Source organism: Oncorhynchus nerka, linkage group LG1, assembly GCF_034236695.1.
Source record: "Oncorhynchus nerka isolate Pitt River linkage group LG1, Oner_Uvic_2.0, whole genome shotgun sequence".
Taxonomy (NCBI): Eukaryota; Metazoa; Chordata; class Actinopteri; order Salmoniformes; family Salmonidae; genus Oncorhynchus; species Oncorhynchus nerka.
In genome coordinates this window covers 15729458-15749910 of record NC_088396.1, presented here as the reverse complement: position 1 = coordinate 15749910, position 20453 = coordinate 15729458, and the positions used below count along the sequence as shown (strand labels likewise).

The 20453-nt window shown below is 42.3% G+C and overlaps 1 protein-coding gene across 3 annotated transcripts; it reads left to right on the top strand.

The window, feature by feature from the left end:
• The first annotated feature begins 2887 nt into the window (after positions 1 to 2887).
• Positions 2888 to 20179, top strand: gtpbp8 (GTP binding protein 8 (putative)). 3 transcript variants are annotated; one of them, XM_029626938.2, is made up of 7 exons: positions 2888 to 2971; positions 3390 to 3726; positions 11440 to 11538; positions 11659 to 11789; positions 12826 to 12925; positions 16286 to 16401; positions 18710 to 20179. In XM_029626938.2, exons 2-7 carry the CDS (start codon positions 3409 to 3411, stop codon positions 18798 to 18800), a joined length of 855 nt encoding a protein of 284 aa, XP_029482798.1. In that variant the 5' UTR covers positions 2888 to 2971; positions 3390 to 3408; the 3' UTR covers positions 18801 to 20179. The 3 variants fall into 3 exon arrangements, with proteins under 3 accessions (XP_029482798.1, XP_029482708.1, XP_029482884.1); XM_029626848.2 differs by having other exon boundaries at positions 2925 to 3071; XM_029627024.2 differs by lacking the exon at positions 16286 to 16401 and having other exon boundaries at positions 2925 to 3071.
• The last annotated feature ends 274 nt before the right edge of the window (positions 20180 to 20453 follow it).

Below are 20453 nucleotides of genomic sequence, written 5' to 3'. Positions count from 1 at the left end.
TTCTACTACTGACAACATTTCTCCCAAATTCCAAATAAAAACATTGCCATTTAGAGCATTTATTTGCAGAAAATTACAATTGGTGAAAATAACAAAAATGATGCAGTGTTGTCAGACCTCGAATAATGCAAAGAAAACAAGTTCATATTCATTTTTAAACAACACAATACGAGTTCATAAATCAATATTTGGTGGAATAACCCTGATTTTTAATCACAGCTTTTGTGTGTCTTTGCATGCAGTCTTTCACATTGATATTGGGTAACTTTATGCCACTCCTGGCGCAAAAATTCAAGCAGCTCGGCTTTGTTCGATGGCTTGTGACCATCTGTCTTCCTCTTGATCACATTCCAGAGGTTTTCAATGGGGTTCAGGTCTGGAGATTGGTCTGGCCATGACAGGGTCTTGATATGGTGGTTTTCAATGGGGTTCAGGTCTGGAGATTGGTCTGGCCATGACAGGGTCTTGATATGGTGGTCATCCATCCACACCTTGATTGACCTGGCTGTGTGGCATGGAGCATTGTCCTGACGTAAGAAACAATCCTCAGAGTTGGGGAACATTGTCAGAGCAGAAGGAAGCAAGTTTTCTTCCAGGACACCCTTGTACGTGGCTTGATTCATGCGTCCTTTACAAAGATAAAGCTGCCCGATTAAAGCCTTGCTGAAGCACCAGCAGATCATCACCGATTCTCCACAAAATTTCACAGTGGGTGCGAGACACTGTGGCTTGTAGGCCTCTCCAGGTCTCACACCCACATATGAAATTTGGTGGACACACACACACACACACACACACCTTCGAAATATATTCTGACCCCTTGAATTATTCCACATGTTACGTTACAGCCTCATTCTAAAACTGATTAAATTGTTTGGTTTTTTTCCCCACTCATCAATCTACACACAATACCCCATAATGACAAAGTGAAAACAGGTTTGCTAATTCATAAAAAAACAACAACTGAAATATCACATTTACATAAGTAGTCAGAACCTTTTCTCAGTACTTTGTTGAAGCACCTTTGACAGTGATTACAGAGTTGAGTTTTCTTGGGTATGACACCACAAGCTTGGCACTCCTGTATTTGTGGAGTTTCTCCCATTATTCTCTGCAGATCTTCTCAAGCTCTGTCTGGTTGGATAGGGAGCGTTGCTGCACAACTATTGTCAGGTCTCTCCAGATGTTCAATTGGTTTTTAAGTCCGGTTTCTGGCTGTGCCACTCAAGGACATTCAGAGACTTGTCCCGAAACCACACTTGCGTTGTCTTGGCCTTGTGCTTAGGGTCATTGTCCTGTTGGAAGGTTGTCCTGTTGGAAGACTAATGCTGAGGCATTTTTTGGGACTACATCAACTACATCAACAATATATATGAGTGACATGAAGTTAGAAATAACTGTTCTTGCAGAAACTCAATGCTGACAGGGATTTCAGACTGTGGATGGTGGTTGGAAGAGCACACTTGCTGGAAATGGAAAAGCGTTGCGGTAGCTTTTGATAAAGAAGAACATCAAGATGAAGCAGCTGTTTTACAAGTGGGCTGCACTGTTGAGCATTACATCCTGAGGGGTTCGTGCTGATTGTACAGAGATTGTGACAGCCGGTTAAATGGGGTCCCTTGAGAAGGCAAGAACAAGATGTATGTCAGGAGAAGTGCAGTATTATCATAAGGAGACTTGGAGGAGGAATGGAGGGAAAAAGAGAGGCAGAGGAGGTCTAAGAGAGGGAGGAAGAGGGTGAGCTTGAGTCGGCGAAAAATGTCAAAAAATGGAGATGGCTTGTTAAAGAAGAATGTAAGTGTAAACGGAGTGAGCTGAAGACAGGAGGAGAAATGGAAGTGATTGAGGTCGAAGTATTGGAGATGGTAGGTGTGGTGAAGTTCTTGGAGCCTGAGGCTTGCACCGAGAGTCGGGATAAAGATGAGTCTGTGACAGTAGGAGTGAAGTTTTTTGGAAAAAGTGAACCCTTGCCTTTTGGCTGATCCATTTGTGGTTTCAGGGTGGGTGAAAACAGAGTTGGGAGCTGTGGAATCAGTAAGGTTAACCAGAAGTGGTCTTGTGATAATTGTTTGTGTTTCTGCTGGTCGGAAGGAGAAGGCGTTAGACGAATGGGGGAAAGAAACATGGCGGCAATGAGTGGTGAAACAGAAGAGTCATTGTCTGTTCTTTTAAGTTTTGATGTTTGTCCGACATAGTGATGTTAGGATATACGTTATCCAGTACGAGCTCTTGTGCCGAATACATTACGTTGTTACAGGTGTCAAGCTTATGGGCATGTGCCAGCTGTGTGTAGAAGGGAGGTTCCTAGGTGTGAGAAGTGTGCAGAAGGCCATGAGGACAAAGGAATGTGTAGCATTGGGGAAAGTACGGGAAGATGGGTCAAGGGGTAGGGATCCTGAGAGGAGTGGTGTGAGTAGTAGATCTGTACCAGTACAGAGGGATAGGCCAACAAGTGATATATGTTTCAGTAAGATTGGATTTTTAGCATTTATAGCAATGGTTATTAACTGTACTGCAGGGATAGAATGTAGGTCACAGAACATGGAGGTTGTGGTAGCTGCAGAGAGGTATTTGGTGTGCATGACTTAACATCAGAAGAGTTACTGGGTGTGTTAAGTGGTGGAGTCCCATCCTTTCAGGTTGTTGGCCTGAGGTAGGACTAAATAGATTTAAATAGTGGACTAGGGTGGTGTTATTTTTGATTTTTGTGTGAATGTAGTGTTAGATTGTAGGGTATTTGTATATATATTTATTTTTTCATGCAAAGTATAAGGGAGTTCCACTCCAGTCTAGTAGGTGGCGGTAATGCAATATTTAGTGGCTGCCTTTAAACCTCATCGAAGAAGAAAAAGACTTCGAGAATGGAGAGGGTGGTTTTAAGGCGGAACTACAATCGTGTCAACTTTTGTCTGCCGGTTGCATTTCAATGTAACCATTAAAAATCAAACATGGAGGACGTTGACTAGAAAATGTACGTGTAACAATGCATCTATTCGTAATTTGATCAATATATGTATTGTCACATTTAAACGCGCATGAATTATTGGTGTAGTATTTCAGCAAGTCATTGGGTAAGTTTAATTAATTAAGAATTGCGAAGTAAACAGATAGCTAGCTAGTTGCCATAAAATGTAATAATAGCCATGTCATGTGTTAACCTAACGTTACCCATTAAATCCCAAACGCGTTCCGACAGTTGTGACTTTATCAGAGCATCAAGAGATGTGCCAAACCCATTGTATTATTATTAAAGTGCTTAGGTGATATTGACAATTGCCTACACTTGTGTGAGGGCGGTGCATAGTGGTATTCGAAAACAGTCAACCAAATATTGTTACTATATAAAAAAAATACACAGAGATAACCTATAAGACATCATACCTTTGCAGCTCACACATCAAACAAAAGATGTTCTGCAGGAGGCTATGGCTAAAGCCAGGGACTGGATTTTGGACTGCATCCCAGCAGGGTGCCCACAATCTGGCTTCTTTCCATCAAGCCTCCCTGCTCCCCCAGAGGAAGCTCCGGGGCCTGCTGTTTCCCTTCAGTGAGCTGGAGCCCCACTTGGCTTGTTCAGTGGATAGGGGCCACTTCCAGCTCTTCCAGCCCAGTGTGGAGGACATAACCAAAGCAGAGAAACTCTTCTCCCCGTCCTCCTCACACAAGATTGATTACCACACCTCCGCCGTGAGGATGGAACACGCGCCCTCACAGAACCAGCCAGAGGTAGGTGGAGGGATGTGTGTTGGATGTATGTTAAAATAGTTGTTAATGTACATAGTAGTTTGATTTGAAATAAAAAACCACTTGTATAGGCAAGGTCTTATTTCACTTTTACATCACAATATGCAGCTTCAATTTAACATTGGTGTCTCAAGAAAGATGAAAAGATGTTATTGTTACATTTGGTTTAAAACATCATGGTTTCAAAAAGCTTGTCAGACATGGAGCAGCGATCTGGTATGAAGATACGTCCTCCAATGTTGGAAAAGCCACTCCACAACTGCAGAGAATGCTGGAATATGTACAGTTGAAGTCGGAAGTTTACATGCACTTAGGTTGGAGTCACTAAAACTTGTTTTTCAACCACTCCACACATTTCTTGTTAACAAACTATAGTTTTGGCACGTTGGTTAGGACATCTACTTTGTGCATGACGCAAGTAATTTTTCCAACCATTGTTTACATACAGTGAATTATAAGTGAAATAATCTGTATCACAATTCCAGTGGGTCAGAAGTTTACATGCACTAAGTTGACTGTGCCTCTAAACAGCTTGAAAAATGTCAAATGATGTCAAAGGCTTTAGAAGATTCTGATAGGCCTTGAAATACATCCACATGTACACCTCCAATTGACTCAAATGATCTCTATTAGCCTATCTTCAAATTTAGTGCCTCTTTGCTTGACATCATGGGAAAATAAATTGTAGAACAATTTCCAAACGCCTGAAGGTACCACATTCATCTGTACAAACAAAAGTATGGAAGTATAAACACCATGGGACACACAAGTTCGTAAAGATTATACATTTGCCTTTGTTGACAGGAAACGGCTATATTGTGGTATGGTTATTTTCCGTCACCACCCACAGGAACGATGCACAACTCAGGGAGTTCAACCAATACACAGATTGCGATGTATCCCAAAGCTAGTCAAACTGTGTGTCAAATGAAGTCTAAGAGTCTATATCATTTGAGGATGAAAACAAAATTTGTAACCTTTTATTTAACTAGGCAACGTCTGTTAACAACATTCTTATTTACAATGACGGCCTAGGAACAGTGGGTTAACCGCCTTGTTCAGGGGCAGATCTAAAGATTTCTATCTTGTCAGCTCGGGAATCAATCTAGCTGCGTTTCGGTTACTGGCCCAACGCTCTAACCCCTAGGCTACCTGTCGGTCCTAAGTATTAAACCTCATTGTTTTGGCAAGCCTAAATAAGTTCTGGAGTAAAAATGTGCTTAACAAGTCACATAAGTTGCATGGACTCTGTGCAATAATAGTGTTTAACATGATTTTCATGTTTTCTTATGTTTGGGGCAAATCAAATACAACACATTACTGAGTAGCACTCTCCATTTTTTTATCAAGCATAGTGTTGGCTGCATCATGTTATACGTATACTTATAATCGTTAAGGACTGGGGAGTTTTACAGGATAAAAAAAAATGATGGAGCTAAACACAGGCACAGTCTGTTAGAGGGATTTAGTTCCTATGTGTTCATTAACCAATTCAATTAAAACACTGTCCGTTTATAAGAATTTGTAAGGTTCTTATTTACATAAAATAGACAGAGACCAGTCATCAACATTAACCAATAGCGTTAATTCTCGCGAGCGCTGGTCATAATACCATGTACATTGGTTTATATACCTCACATTTCATCATAAATGTCCCTCTCAGATGCAATGGCAATATAGTTCAAAAGCCTTCTCACATTGTCTGCCACCTGTTAAACAATCTACTCCAAGCCCAAGGTCTCTCCCCTCCCTGGGTGGGGACAGAATGTCCTGTAAGGAACACAGTTTTCCAGCCGGTCCGACGATAACTCCATTCGTTTCTAACAAGGAACAGAAAGTCCTTGTTCTAATTCTTGACTAAAACTATATGCGTTATATTCAGTGTTTTGATTATAATAAGATTCATACAGTGACAGGGTAGTATTCTGTTTAGTTATAGTTCTACGTTAAATTTATACATAATTTAGTCATTATTCATATAAATCCCATAACACAATCCTAGAGGAAAACCTAGTCTGCCTTCCACCAGACACTGGGAGATGCTTTCCCCTTTCAGAGGTACAATAACCTAATCTACACTGGAGTTGCTTACCAAGAAGACAGTGAATGTTCCTGAACAGACGAGATACAGTTTTGACTTAAATCTACTTAAATCTATGGCAAGACCTGAAAAGAATTGTCTAACAATAATTAACAACCAATTTGACAGCGCTTGAATAATGTTTAAAACAATAACGGGCAAGTATTGCACATTCCGCGCGTGGATAGATCTAAGAGACTTATCCAGATACACTCACAGTTGTAATCGCTGCCAAAGGTGCTTCTACAAAGTATTGACAGGTGTGTGAATACTTATGTAAATAAAATATTTCTGTATTTAATTTTCAATAAATTAGCAAACATTTATAAAAACATGCTTTCACTTGGTTATTATGGTGTGTGTGTGTAGATAAAAATATATATTTAATCCATTTTGAATTCAGGCTGTAACAAAACAATGTGCAATATGTCAAGGGGTATGATAACCTTCTGAAGGCGCTGTAGGGGACACACTAAGGTGATCCTGTGCAAATGTGGGCTTGGGATAGTGGGAGACAGTAATAACCTCAGCAAAGCCATTTCCAAAAGCCTTTATCTGTAGATTTAAGGCAGTCTAATGGTGAGCTATAGTGTGTGAGCAAAGCATCTTTCATGCTGTGGAAAGTGAACTTCAAGGTCAGTGGAACTTACAGGTTGCAAACCTTCCTCTTCGGCATCATTATCCTTTTCTTCAGAGGTTGTTGTGTCTTCAAAATTAGCAAAAGCAGCAATCATGTTACCACAGTGTTGACTTTGGTTGTATGATTTTGTTTGACGACTGGACCAGAGATCAAGAGTGAAACAGATGTTGCTGATCCTAGATGAGACATAAGGCTATCCTCCATCTTGATTTTCTGTTTTCTGTTGACAGAATTGTATATAAACATTAGCCTTTTTTTGCCAAACTTTTAGTACTGATTATTTCAGGGCATTTGAAATATGTTTTGGAAAAATATTTGAAAATTGTTTGAGGACAGCTTTGCACACTCTTGGCATTCTCTCAACCAGCTTCGCCTGGAATGCTTCCAACTGTCTTGAAGGAGTTTTTCTTTCACTCTGCGGTCCAACTCATACCAAACCATCTCAATTGGGTTGAGTTCGGGTGATTGTGATTGTGGAGGCCAGGTCATCTGATGCAGCACTACATCACTCGCCGCCTTGGTCAAATGGCCCTTACACAGTGTGTTGGGTCATTCTCCTGTAGAAAACAATTAATAGTCCCACTAAGCGCAAACCAGATGGGATGGCATATCGCTGCAGAATGCTGTGGTAGCCATGCTGGTTAAGTGTGCCTTGAATTCTAAATAAATCAATGATGGTGTCACCAGGGGGGGTGTAAATGTCAATAGTCCGGTGGCCCTTTTTTGATTGCTGAATAATTAGTCTTATGGCTCGGGGGTAGAAGCTGCTAAGGAGCCTTTTGGTCCTAGACTTGGTGTTCCGGTACCGCTTGCCGTGAGGTAGCAGAGAGAACAGTCCATGACTTGGGTAACTGGAGTCTCTGACCATTTTTTGGGGCTTTCCTCTGACGCTGCCTAGTATATAGGTCCTGGATGGCAGGAAGCTCGGCCTCAGTGATGTACTGGGCCGTACGCACTACCCTCTGTAACGCCTTATGGTCAGATGCCGAGCAGTTTCCATACTAGGTGGTGACACAACCAGTCGGGATGCTCTCTGGTGCAGCTGTATACCTTTTTGAGGATCTGGGGACCCATGACAAATCATTTCAGTCTCCTGAGTTGGAAAATGTGTTGTCGTGCCCTCTTAATGACTGTCTTGGTGACAGTCATGATAGTTCGTTGGTGATGTAGACACCAAGGAACTTGAAGCTCTCAACCTGCTCCACTACAGCTCTGATGTAAATTAATTATTTGCCTACCTCCTCGTGCATTTGCACACAATGTATATAGACTTTTTTTTTCTTCTACTGTGTTATTGACTTGTTTATTGTTTACTCCATGTGTAACTCTGTGTTGTCTGTTCACACTGCTATGCTTTATCTTGGCCAGGTCGCAGTTGTAAATGAGAACTTGTTCTCAACTAGCCTACCTGGTTAAATAAAGGTGAAATAAATCAAATATATATATAATAATGGGGGCCTGTTCAGCCCACCTTTTCCTGTAGTCCACGATATGCTATTTTGTCTTGCACACATTGAGGGAGAGGTTATTGTCCTGGCACCACACTGCCAGGTCTCTGACCTCCTCGCCATAGGCTGTCTCATCGTTGTCGGTGATCAGGCCTACCACTGTTGTGTAGTCAGCAAACTTAATGATGGTGTTGGAGTCGTATTTGGCCATGCAGTCGTGGGGGAACAGGGAGTACAGGAGGGGACTAAGTACACACCCCTGAGGGGCCTCAGTCTTGAGGGTCAGCATGGCAGATCTGGGGGTGGCCTGTCAGGAGATCCAGTTGCAGAGGGAGGTGTTTAGTCCCAAGGTCCTTAGCTCAGTGATGAGCTTTGTGGGCACTATGGTGTTGAATGCTGAGTTGTAGTCAATGAACAGCATTCTGATAGGTGTTTCTTATGTCCTGGTGAGAAAGGGCAGTGTGGAGTGCGATTGAGATTGTGTCATCTGTTGGGGCGGTATGTGAATTTTAGTGGGTCTAAGGTGTCCGGGAGGATGCTGTTGATGTGAGCCATGTCCAGCCTTTCAAAGCTCTTCATGGCTACCGACGTGAGTGCTACGGGGCGGTAATCATTTAGGCAGGTTACCTTTACATCCTTGGGCACAGGGACTATGGTGGTCTGCTTGAAACATGTAGGTATTACATACTGCCAGGGAGAGGTTGAAAATGTCAGTAAAGACACTTGCCAGTTGGTCCACACATGCTTTAAGTACATGTCCTGGTAATCTGTCTGGCCCCGCGGCTTTGTGAATTTTTACCGCGTCATCTGACCACTTCCGTATTGAGCGAGTCACTGGTTCTTCCTGCTTTAGTTTTTGCTTGTAAGCAGGAATCCGGAGGATAGAATTATGGTCAGATTTGTCAAATGGAGGGCGAGGGAGAGCTTTGTACACGTGTGTGTGTGTGTGTGTGTGTGTGTGGAGTAAAGGTGGTCCAGAGTTGTCTTTTTTTCTCTCTGGTTGCACATTTGACATGCCGGTAGAAATTAGGTAAAACTCCCCGGCCACTAGGAGCGCAACTTCTGGATGAGCATTTCCTTGTTTACAGTTGGTTGAGTGCGGTCTTAGTTCCAGCATCGGTTTGTGGTGGTAAATAGACCGCTACAAATAATACAGATAGTGTGGTCTATAGCTTATCATAAGGTACTCTACTTCAGGCGAGCAATACCTTGAGACTGCTTTAATATTAGACATCCCGCACCAGCTGTTATTGAAAAATAGAAACACACCCCCCACCCCTTGTCTTACCAGACGCAGATTCTCTGTTCTGCCGGTGCATGGGAAATCCCGCTAGCTTTATTTTATCCGTGTCGTCGTTGTTTAGCCACGACTTGTGAAACATAAGCATTATAGTTTAATATCTCGTTGGTTGGATAATCTTGATCGTAGGTCAAGGTCGATTTTATATTTCAATGCTTGTACGTTGGCCAATAGAACAGATGGCAGTGGGGGTTTACTCGTTCGCCTACAAATTCTCAGATGGCAGCCCGACCTCCGCCCCCTTTTTCTCCATCTTTTCTTCTTCACGCAAACGACAGGGATTTGGGCCTGTTCCTGAGAAAGCAGTATATTATTTGCGTCGGACTCGTTAAAGGAAAAAGCTTCTTCCAGTTCAAGGTGAGTAATCGCTGTTTTGATGTCCAAAAGTTATTTTAGATCATAAGAGACGGTAGCAGCAACATTATGTGTAAAATAAGTAGTGAACAACTAAATAAAAAGCGAACAAAATAGCACAGTTGGTTAGGAGCACTTAAAATGTCAGGCATCCCCTCCGGCGCCATTCTACAATTCGACCATGAAGGCCTGATTCACGCAGTCTCCTCTGAATAGTGTATGTTGAGATGTGTCTGTTACTTGAACTCTGTAAAGCATTTATTTGGGCTGCAATTGCTGAGGCTGGTAAATCTAATGAACTTAACTTCTGCAGCAGATGTAACTCTGGGTCTTTCTTTCCTGTGGTAGTCCTCATGAGAGGCAGTTTCGTCGTAGCGATTGATGGTTTTTGCGGCTGCACTTGAAGAAACTTTGAAAGTTCCTGAAATGTTCTGGATTGACTGACCATGTCTTCAAGTAATAATGACTGTCTTTCTTTCTCTTTGCTTATCTGAGCTGTTCTTGCCATAATATGGGACGTGGTCTTTTACCAGATATGGAATTTTTCTGTATACCACGCCTACCTTGTTACAACACAACTGATTGGCTCAAATGCATTAAGAAAAAAGTTGATTTGTGGAACATCTTTCAAGGCACAACTGTTAATTGAGATGCATTCCAGGTGACTACCTCGTGAAGCTGGTTGAGAGAATGCCAAGCATGTGCAAAGCTGTCAAAGGCAAAGGGTGGCTACTTTGAAGAATCTCATAGAAAATATATTTTGATTTAAAAAATAATAATAATTTTAACACTTTTTTTGGTTACTACATGATTCCATATGTGTTATTTCATAGTGTTGATGTCTTCACTATTATTCTACAATGTAGAAAATAGTAAAAATAAAGAAAAACCCTTGAATGAGTAGGTTTGCCCGAACTTTTGACTGGTACTGTACTTGCATACAAAAAATTGTTTTGGGCTGTGAAAATACTCAAATACACAGGAGGAAAAAGTATATTAAATAACACATATTCAAATACATGTATTTGAACCCGGGTCTGGTGTGTGTGGGGGCACATGCGTGGGTGGGTGGAAGACTGGGGGGGATGACTAAGTGTGGAATGGGCAGATTAACCCTCGCCCCCTCCTTCATGCTCTTATGCTTAGAAGAATGGAATGAAGTGAACATTGGCCATGGCTTAATAAATTAACTCAATTCTGAAATGTATTCATGTAACCTCAGTCAGACCAGGACTTTAACTTAGATTCTTCCTCACAGTTCCAAATGGAAAGATGTTTGGAGAGAGGAGTGGTGCAGAGCCAGAGGGTTCAGTGATTGTGAGACACATGGTTTTAGTTACCGCTCGGCTACCTCTCCCCTGTCGGTGTGATTTATCCCCCGGCAACATGGGGGAACGGCTCTCTGCATCCATCTTGTGTCAGACAGACTCCATCTTGTGTCAGACAGACTCCATCTTGTGTCAGACAGACTCCATCTTGTGTCAGACAGACTCCATCTTGTGTCAGACAGACTCCATCTTGTGTCAGAGACAGATGGCTCCAGTAGCTCTGATTGTCCGCTGGGACTCCAGGGATATTACAGTAGCAAACTGTCACATCTCTACAAATGACTGATTTTATGTCATGGCTGGCAACACACAGTTGCAAACCCAAAGCCGTGTGCTCAGCATCGCAGAATATACTTTAGGGTGAACTTATCTAGTTTTCAAATATCTATGTACACTAAGCTTTAACTTCAAAGTGATAATACAAAAAAAACTAGTATATTTAATATTTTCAATTTGGTCAGCTTGTTGTTTAGGTCCTTATACCCTTTTGGATGTTTGTTGATGTGTTGTAATATTGATCGTGGTGATTGTGTGTGCGTTGCCAGGTGTGTTTCATCGGCAGGAGTAATGTGGGGAAGTCGTCTCTCATCAGAGCTCTGTTCTCCCTGGCTCCTGACGTAGAAATTAGAGTCTCCAAAACACCAGTGAGTAAACTAAGATCTGTTGATTATTGGGGGGGGGGCTCCTACATTGTGTCTCATGTCTCATTCCATACATTCTCTAAGTTACATTCACTACCTGGCATTTTATCCATTCTCTCTCAGGGCCATACCAAGAAGATGAACTTTTTCAAAGTGGGCAAAGCTTTCACCATGGTGGACATGCCTGGTTATGGATACAGGGCTCCCAAGGACTTTGTGGAGATGGTGGAGCACTATCTGGGTTCAAGAAAAAAGTAGGTCTTCGGGATGTTTTAGCTTTACGTTATGTGGCCGTCAATCTATGTACAGTAAGTATACTGAACAAAAATCTAAATGCAACATGAAACATTTTCTAATATTTTACTGAGTTACAGTTCATATGTGGAAATAAATTCATTAGGCCCTAATCTATGACATTTACATGACTGGGTAGGGGTGCAGCCATGGGTGGGCCTGAGAGGGCATAGGCCCAACCACAGTTTTTCCCCACAAAAGGGCTTTATTACGGACAGAAATACTCCTCAGCACCTCCCCCACCCCTCAGACGATCTCGTAGGTGAAGAAGTCGTATGTGGAGATCCTGGACTGTCTGCGGTTGTGAGGCCAGTTGGACGTATTGCCAAATTCTCTAAAATGACGTTGGAGGCAGCTTATGGACATTAAATTCTCTGGCAACCGCTCTGGTGGACATTCCTGCAGTCAGCATGCCAATTGCATGCTCCCTCAACTTGAGACATCTGTGGCATTGTGTCATGTGACAAAACTGCACATTTTAAAGGGGCCTTTTATTGTCCCCAGCACAAGGTGCACCTGTGTAATGATCATGATGTTTAATACGTTTATTGATATGCCACTCCTGTCAGGTGGATGAATTATCTTGCCAAATGACAAATGCTCAATAATATGAATGTAAATACATTTGTGCACAACATTGGAAAGAAAAACTTGTGTGTGTGTATGGAAAAAATCTGGTATTTTGTATTTCAGTTCATGAAACATGGAACTAACACTTGACATGTTGCATTTCTATTTTTGTTCAGTGTAGATCCGGGCTCTCCAACCCGGTTTCTGGAGAGCTACCCTCCTGTAGGTTTGCGATCCAATCCCTGTTGTAAACTAACCTGATTCAGTTTATCAACCAGCTAATTATTAGAATTGGGTGTGCTTGATAACCAACAGGATGGTAAACTCTCAAGGAGCAGGGTTGGAGAGTCTTGATGTAGATCGAATGCATTTGTCTGTTTGTGTGACATGATCATGCTTCCCTCTGCTGTGTTACATTTCTATCAGTCTGGTAAGGACCTTCCTATTGGTGGATGGCAGTGTTGGGCTGCAGGAGGCAGATATGATCGCTCTGGAGATGTGTGAAGAGTTCAGTCGGCCTTACGTGGTGAGATTAGCGTCTATAGACTCTGTTTTAATTGAATATATATATATACAGTTGAAGTCGGAAGTTTACGTACACCTTAGCCAAATACATTTCAACTCAGTTTTTAACATTCATGACATTTAATCCTAGTAAAAATTCCCTGTCTTAGGTCAGTTAGGATCACCACTACAATACCTTGACTTTGTTGTCCTTAAGCCATTTTGCCACAACTTTGGAAGTATGCTTGGGGTCATTGTCCATTTGGAAAACCCATTTGTGACCAAGCTTTAACTTCCTGACTGATGCTGCTTCAATATATCCACATAATTTCCCTCTCTCATTATGCCATCTATTTCCTGAAGTGCACCAGTTCCTCCTGCAGCAAAGCACCCCCACAACATGATGCTGCCACCCCCGTGCTTCACGGTTGTGATGATGTTCTTCGGCTTGCAAGCATCCCCCTTTTCCCTCCAAACATATTGAAGGTCATTATGGCCAAACAGTTCTATTTTTGTTTCATCAGACCAAAAAGTACGATCTTTGTCCCCATGTCCAGTTGCAAACCGTAGTCTGGCTTTTTTATGGCGGTTTTGGAGCTGTGGATATTGATACTTGTACCTGTTTCCTCCAGCATCTTCACAAGGTCCTTTGCTGATGTTCCGGGATTGACTTGCACTTTTCCTACCAAAGAACGTTCATCTCTCGGAGACAGAACGCGTCTCCTTCCTGAGCAGTATGATGACTGCGTGGTCCCAATTGATATAAATGTCAAGTAGCCTATCGGAGACTTCTAAAGCCATGACATCATTTTCTGGCATTTTCCAAGCTGTTTAAAGGCACAGTCAACTTAGTGTATATGAACTTCTGACACACTGGAATTGTGATACAGTGAATTCTAAGTGAAATAATCCGTCTGTAAACAATTGTTGGTAAAATTACGTGTCATGCACAAAGTAGATGTCCTAAACGACTTGCCAAAACTATAGTTTGTTAACAAGAAATTTGTGGAGTGGTTGAAAAACGAGTTTTAATGACTCCAACCTAAGTGTATGTAAACTTCCAACTTCAAGTGTGTGTGTGTGTATATATATATACTGCTCAAAAAAATAAAGGGAACACTAAAATAACACATCCTAGATCTGAATGAATGAAATATTCTTATTAAATACTTTTTTCTTTACATAGTTGAATGTGCTGACAACAAAATCACACAAAAATAATCAATGGAAATCAAATGTATCAATCCATGGAGGTCAGGATTTGGAGTCACACTCAAAATTAAAGTGGAAAACCACACTACAGGCTGATCCAACTTTGATGTAATGTCCTTAATACCAGCCAAAATGAGGCTCAGTAGTGTGTGTGGCCTCCACGTGCCTGTATGACCTCCCTACAACGCTTGGGCATGCTCCTGATGAGGTGGCGGATGGTCTCCTGAGGGATCTCCTCCCAGACCTGGACTAAAGCATCCGCCAACTCCTGGACAGTCTGTAGTGCAACGTGGCGTTGATGGATGGAGCGAGACATTATGTCCCAGATGTGCTCAATTGGATTCAGGTCTGGGGAACGGGCGGGCCAGTCCCATAGCATCAATGCCTTCCTCTTGCAGGAACTGCTGACACACTCCAGCCACATGAGGTCTAGTATTGTCTTGCATTAGGAGGAACCCAGGTGGAACCCAGGGCCAACCGCACCAGCATATGGTCTCACAAGGGGTCTGAGGATCTCATCTCGGTACCTAATGGCAGTCAGGCTACCTCTGGCGAGCACCTGGAGGGCTGTGCGCCCTCCCAAAGAAATGCCACCCCACACCATGACTGACCCACCGCCAAACCGGTCATGCTGGAAGATGTTGCAGGCAGCAGAACGTTCTCCACGGCGTCTCCAGACTCTGTCACGTCTGTCACGTGCTCAGTGTGAACCTGCTTTCATCTGTGAAGAGCACAGGGCGCCAGTGGTGAATTTACCAATCTTGGTGTTCTCTGACAAATGCCAAACGTCCTGCACGGTGTTGGGCTGTAAGCACAACCCCCACCTGTGGACGTTGAGCCCTCATACCACCCTCATGGAGTCTGTTTCTGACCGTTTGAGCAGACACATGCACATTTGTGGCCTGCTGGAGGTCATTTTGCAGGGCTCTGGCAGTGCTCCTCCTTGCACAAAGGCGGAGGTAGCGGTCCTGCTGCTGGGTTGTTGCCCTTCTACGGCCTCCTCTACGTCTCCTGATGTACTGGCCTGTCTCCTGGTAGCGCCTCCATGCTCTGGACACTACGCTGACAGACACGGCAAACCTTCTTGCCACAGCTCGCATTGATGTGCCATCCTGGATGAGCTGCACTACCTGAGCCACTTGTGTGGGTTGTAAACTCTCATGCTACCACTAGAGTGAAAGCACCGCCAACATTCAAAAGTGACCAAAACATCAGTCATGAAGCATAGGAACTGAGAAGTGGTCTGTGGCCCCCACCTGCAGAACCACTCCTTTATTGGGGGTGTCTTGCTAATTGCCTATAATTTCCACCTGTTGTCTATTCCATTTGCACAACAGCATGTGAAATTTATTGTCAATCAGTGTTGCTTCCTAAGTGGACAGTTTGATTTCACAGAAGGGTGATTGACTTGGAGTTACATTGTGTTGTTTAAGTGTTCCCTTTATTTTTTTGAGCATTGTATATATATGGCAAGAGGGCATTGTTAAACAACTCAGTGTTCTGTTTTGTGTCCTTGTATATGTTAAGTTTACAGAATTTTGCTGTAATCTAGGTTCTCCATTTTCATTGCATGCCATTTAAGCCTTTTCTCTCCCTCTCCTCCTTAGTGTGTTATGCTCCATCCCACTCACTGTAGAGCGCAGTTTCATGTAGAACACTCTAACTTGTCCCACTCAGCTATTTAAAAACTGCAGTCCTGGATCCGGGTCATTATTGATTGGCCCTGTCCTGTGCTTTAATGCATGGAGCTGTAAATTATTCAAGCTATCAGGTTATTAAGCACTTTGACCACATAACTAAAATGATGTCAACGGGGATCTTAAATAAAGCTTATGTCCACCTTGTGGAGCCACAACAGACTAAAGGACTGGCGTCAGATTAAAATGATCCCATTGATGTACTGAATGGATGCACTCGTCATATTGCAAATAAAATCCAGGCCTTGCCCCTGCCGCTTGCAGCGTCCTAAACCACCCGGAAGATGACCGAAAAGCGTTCGCTATTGTTCCTCATAGAACCGTTTGTTTTGCTTGGGAATTGGGAACACAGTGTCTGATTTGGACTAGCACACAATGAGAACCTGTTTATTCATTTATGATCGTATAGCCTATCGGCACTTGTTAATGAGGCATATTTGTCAAGCTCTTGTTTTGTCTGGTGTGTGACGCAGATTGTGGTGACCAAGATCGATAAGTGCCGCCAGGGGGTGCTGTTGACTAACCTGCTGCAACTTCAGGACGCCATAACACAAACTGTTAGATGCTTCCCACAGCCCTTCCTGGTCAGGTGAGTCACCCACACACCCCTACTATTTTCAGTAAATTGTGCACCATAGATATCTCTCTTTTTAGACTGATGGCTTGTCACTGTGAACTTGCCATGTCAGAATGTCAATGTGATGTCAGAATTACACACACATCGTTATAGAGCTCACCTTTTATAGTCCTAAACAGTGTGTTACCTCTGGTTCGTACGACCATTGCTATGCCGGAAATGAATGGGGAAAGAGTGGGGTTTTGGGATAAATACCGAAAGTATGGTTAACACAGGTTTAGGAGATGTTTTGTTCTGTGAGTTAATGACCTTTAGGAATTATGGAGCATTTATGTGCTCGTTTTGATTACATAAATGCTTAAAAATTCCCAAAAAGTGACGTTAGCTGATGAACATTATCTGATTAAAAAAATACATATGTCTTATACGTAATTTTTTTATCAGATACTCTTTATCAGCTAACGTCACTTTTGGGGAATTATGATGCATTTATGATCTCCTAATACCTTTTTTTATTTTCTGCATTTATCAGAAAAGCCTCCAAAACCCCCATTCCTTTCCCCATAGGCTTAACAAGCCATGGCGGAGTTAGTGCTTCCAAAAAGAAGCCATTACTATTGCTCAATATTCAAGGACATGGAGTTAGTCACAGAGCCTCACTTATTTGAAAAAAGACCGACTGACACACCCTCTCTCACTCATTTCACTCGTGTCATTGTAGCAATCACATGACTAGACCAAGGTCGTCACAGATGGAATTGTCGTCGTCTACAGGAAGAAAGTGTGGCTGACTGCTGACTGCTTACATACTAAATGTACACTGAGTGTACAAAACATTCCATGACATAGGCTGACCAGGTGAATCCAGGTGAAAGCTATGATCCCTTATTGATGTCACTTGTTAAATCCACTCCAATCAGTGTCGATGAAGGGGAGTCCGGTTAAAGAAGCGCTTTTAAGCCTTGAGACAATTGAGACATGGATTTTGTATGTGTGCCATTCAGAGGGTGAATGGACAAGACAAAATATTTAAGTGCCTTTTGAATGCTGAAGGGTTTTTCACACAACAGTTTCCCGTGTGTATCAAGAATGTTTGTACCACCCAAAGGACATCCAGCACACATGACCACTGTGGGAAGCATTGGAGTCAACATGGACCAGCATCTACACCTTGTAGTCCCTGCTACGACAAATTGAAGCTGTTCTGAAGACAAAAGGGGGTGCAACTCAATATTAGGAAGGGGTTCTTAATGTTTGGTATAGTCTGTATTTAGATGAATAGCCTATGTAAATATAAAAAAATGCAACAAAACATAAATTACATCAATGGATACAAAGACAGTACAGTACTCAGTATTAGGAAGGTGTTCTTAATGTTTTGTACCCATGTATGTAGCCTATGATCTCAGATATTTCTTGTTCATCCTTTTCGATAATGGAACGATATGCTTCAGTTCCATCGTCATGCCAACCACACCATACAGTACGGTGATATTGTACTGTAAAATCTCTGTTGCCTTCACTGTATACCAGAAAGTGTGTCATCGTTTAGGGTTGTAGTTTGACTAACCTGTCTTCCTAATTCTTTGGGTGAAGGGAAAGGACAGACGGGATTATGTCACAGTGCAGCTTACATATTCTCTTATGTAAACTGCAGTGCAGTTCAGTCTTTATTGCAAACTGTGAAAGTGCACACATGCATTTGTGTAAATAAAACCTACCTATCTAATTGGGTCAGATGGCTATCAGTGATCAGATAAGACAAGATAATGGTGGCAGTGACACGCACATATGGTTGGGCACACACACACACGCACGGACCTGACTGCACACTGTCATTGAAATTGGAGGGAGGGGAATGACCGTGTGCAGGAGTGACCGACTATGTGTGTGAGAGATTGACTGACTGTCACTCACACTCTCTGCCTCTCGGCCAAGGCCTTGGGGATTTCGTCCGGCTGCACATTCCATAGAGGTTGAGTGTCGGAAGAATATCTCACACCAGTAACTTAACTGATAACAGACCCACTGAGGTGCTACTCTACAGATACCAGCACACTAATGCGCTAATTTACTAACACGGAAGGGCCCCGTTGTAATGGCTCGTAAACTGTACATACACATACCCTAGTATGTTAACTGTCATTCTTCACAGGTAGGCAAACCTACTTTCTCACTTTGACAACTACTTCATTACTCTGTCCTGTGTTGTGTATAGCAGGCCTCGCCAATTCTATACATGCAAATATGTTTGGATGTCTTCAAAAATTTGAAGCAGTTATATACTGATCTCTCTCTCTCTCTTTCTCCTAATCGACAGTTCTCTCCATTTTTCGGGGATATACCTGCTCCGTTGTTTCATTGCTCATGTGACCGGGAGCATTCAGCTGGGAGACACATGTCGATACTGATCTGAGACCAGTTAACCACCTCTTTGACTGCATACTCTGGAGCACAGCTGATAACTTGTTTGGAATCAGCTCATACTTCCTCAATCTATGAACACTCGCACCACTGATACAGTAGCCTATTGTGGACAGATTTGAAAACTGACCTGAGATCAGTTGCTATACTTGGTTCGTGTGCTGCTACAGTGTTTCTTTTCTAACCCCTAAATCATTATAACAAAGCAGACAGCTGATCTAAGATCTGATCCACTCTCTGTAAGTGCTTTGTTATGGACACGGTACTGTGTGACTCTACAGGAACTTTCACCTTGGGAACAGAGACTAACTAAAAGCTAACCTGAAGACAGTTTCCCAATAGAGCTGCTTCATCTTTAGTGTTTGTGTACATTGTTTACTATAGTCAGACTGCTATTTCTGTATATACCGTGCATTCGGAAAGTTTTCAGACCTCTTGACTTTTTCCACGTTTTGTTATGTTAGAATAAGTCTATCGATTCAGTTTGTTTTACCTCAATCTACACACAATACCCCATAATGACAAAGCAAAAACAGGTTTTTAGAAATGTTTGCAAATTTATTCCAAATAAAAAAACGTAACTATCACATTTACTAAGGTTTTCAGACCCTTAACTCAGTACTTTGTTGAAGCCCCTTTGGCAGCGATTACAGCCTCGATTCTTTTTGGGTATGACGCTACAGGTTTGGCACACCTGTATTTCTGGAGCTCTGTCAGACTGACCATCGGGTTCTTGGTAACCTCCCTGACCAAGGCACTTCTCCCCCAATTGCTCAGTTTTGCCGGGCGGCCAGCTCTGGGGAGAGTCTTGGTGGTTCCAAACTTCTACCATTTAAGAATAATGGAGGCCACTTTGTTCAGAAATTGTTTGGTAATTTTCTCCAGATCTGTGTCTCGACACAATCCTGTTTCAGAGCTCTACTGACAATTTCTTTGACCATGGCTTGGTTTTTGCTCTGTCAACTGTGGGACCTTACACACAGGTGTGTGCCTTTCCAAATCATGTCCAATTGAATTGACCACAGGTGGACTCCAATCAAGTTGTAGAAACATCTCAAGGATGCTCAGTGGAAACAGGATGCACCTGAGCTCAATTTCGAGTATAATAGCAAAGGGTCTAATTAGTTATGGAAATAAGGTATTTCTGTTTGTCATTGTTATTGCTATTTCTGTTTGTCATTGTTTGTAAATATTTCTACACTTTGTCATTCTGTGTAGATTGATGAAATGTTTTTATTTAATTGATTTTAGAATAAGGTGTAACAAAATGTGGAAAAGGGAAGGGGTCTGAATACTTTCTGAATGCACTGTATGGGGATGGGAATATGGATTGTTTTAATTTTGTAATAAAAACTATAAAAGGAAACATTTTGTGTTGGTTGTTGTAGAACTCTGGACCTAAGGGTCTTTTATAGTAAGCTACTGGTGGAGACTTTGTTCAACATTTCCCCTAGCATTTAATGAATGACAGAATTCATGGGGAAAGAAGGACTAAGGTAAGCAAAAGCTCTTGTGTTTTGTGGGGAAAGTGATAAGTTCTGGAGTACGACTGAACCAAGGTCTCATCTCAGGGAAAAATACGGTTACATTCATGTAATATCAACTGGATAGTTGCGTAAGAAGAACAAACTTGTTACAGA

Bases quoted from the DNA above. Each gene is read 5' to 3' on its own strand.
- gtpbp8 (XM_029626938.2), top strand. From the start codon at position 3,409: ATGTTCTGCAGGAGGCTATGGCTAAAGCCAGGGACTGGATTTTGGACT. The intron at 11,790-12,825 runs GTAGGTCTTCGG...CATTTCTATCAG, and splicing joins TATCTGGGTTCAAGAAAAAA to TCTGGTAAGGACCTTCCTAT. The intron at 12,926-16,285 runs GTGAGATTAGCG...TGTGTGACGCAG, and splicing joins AGTTCAGTCGGCCTTACGTG to ATTGTGGTGACCAAGATCGA.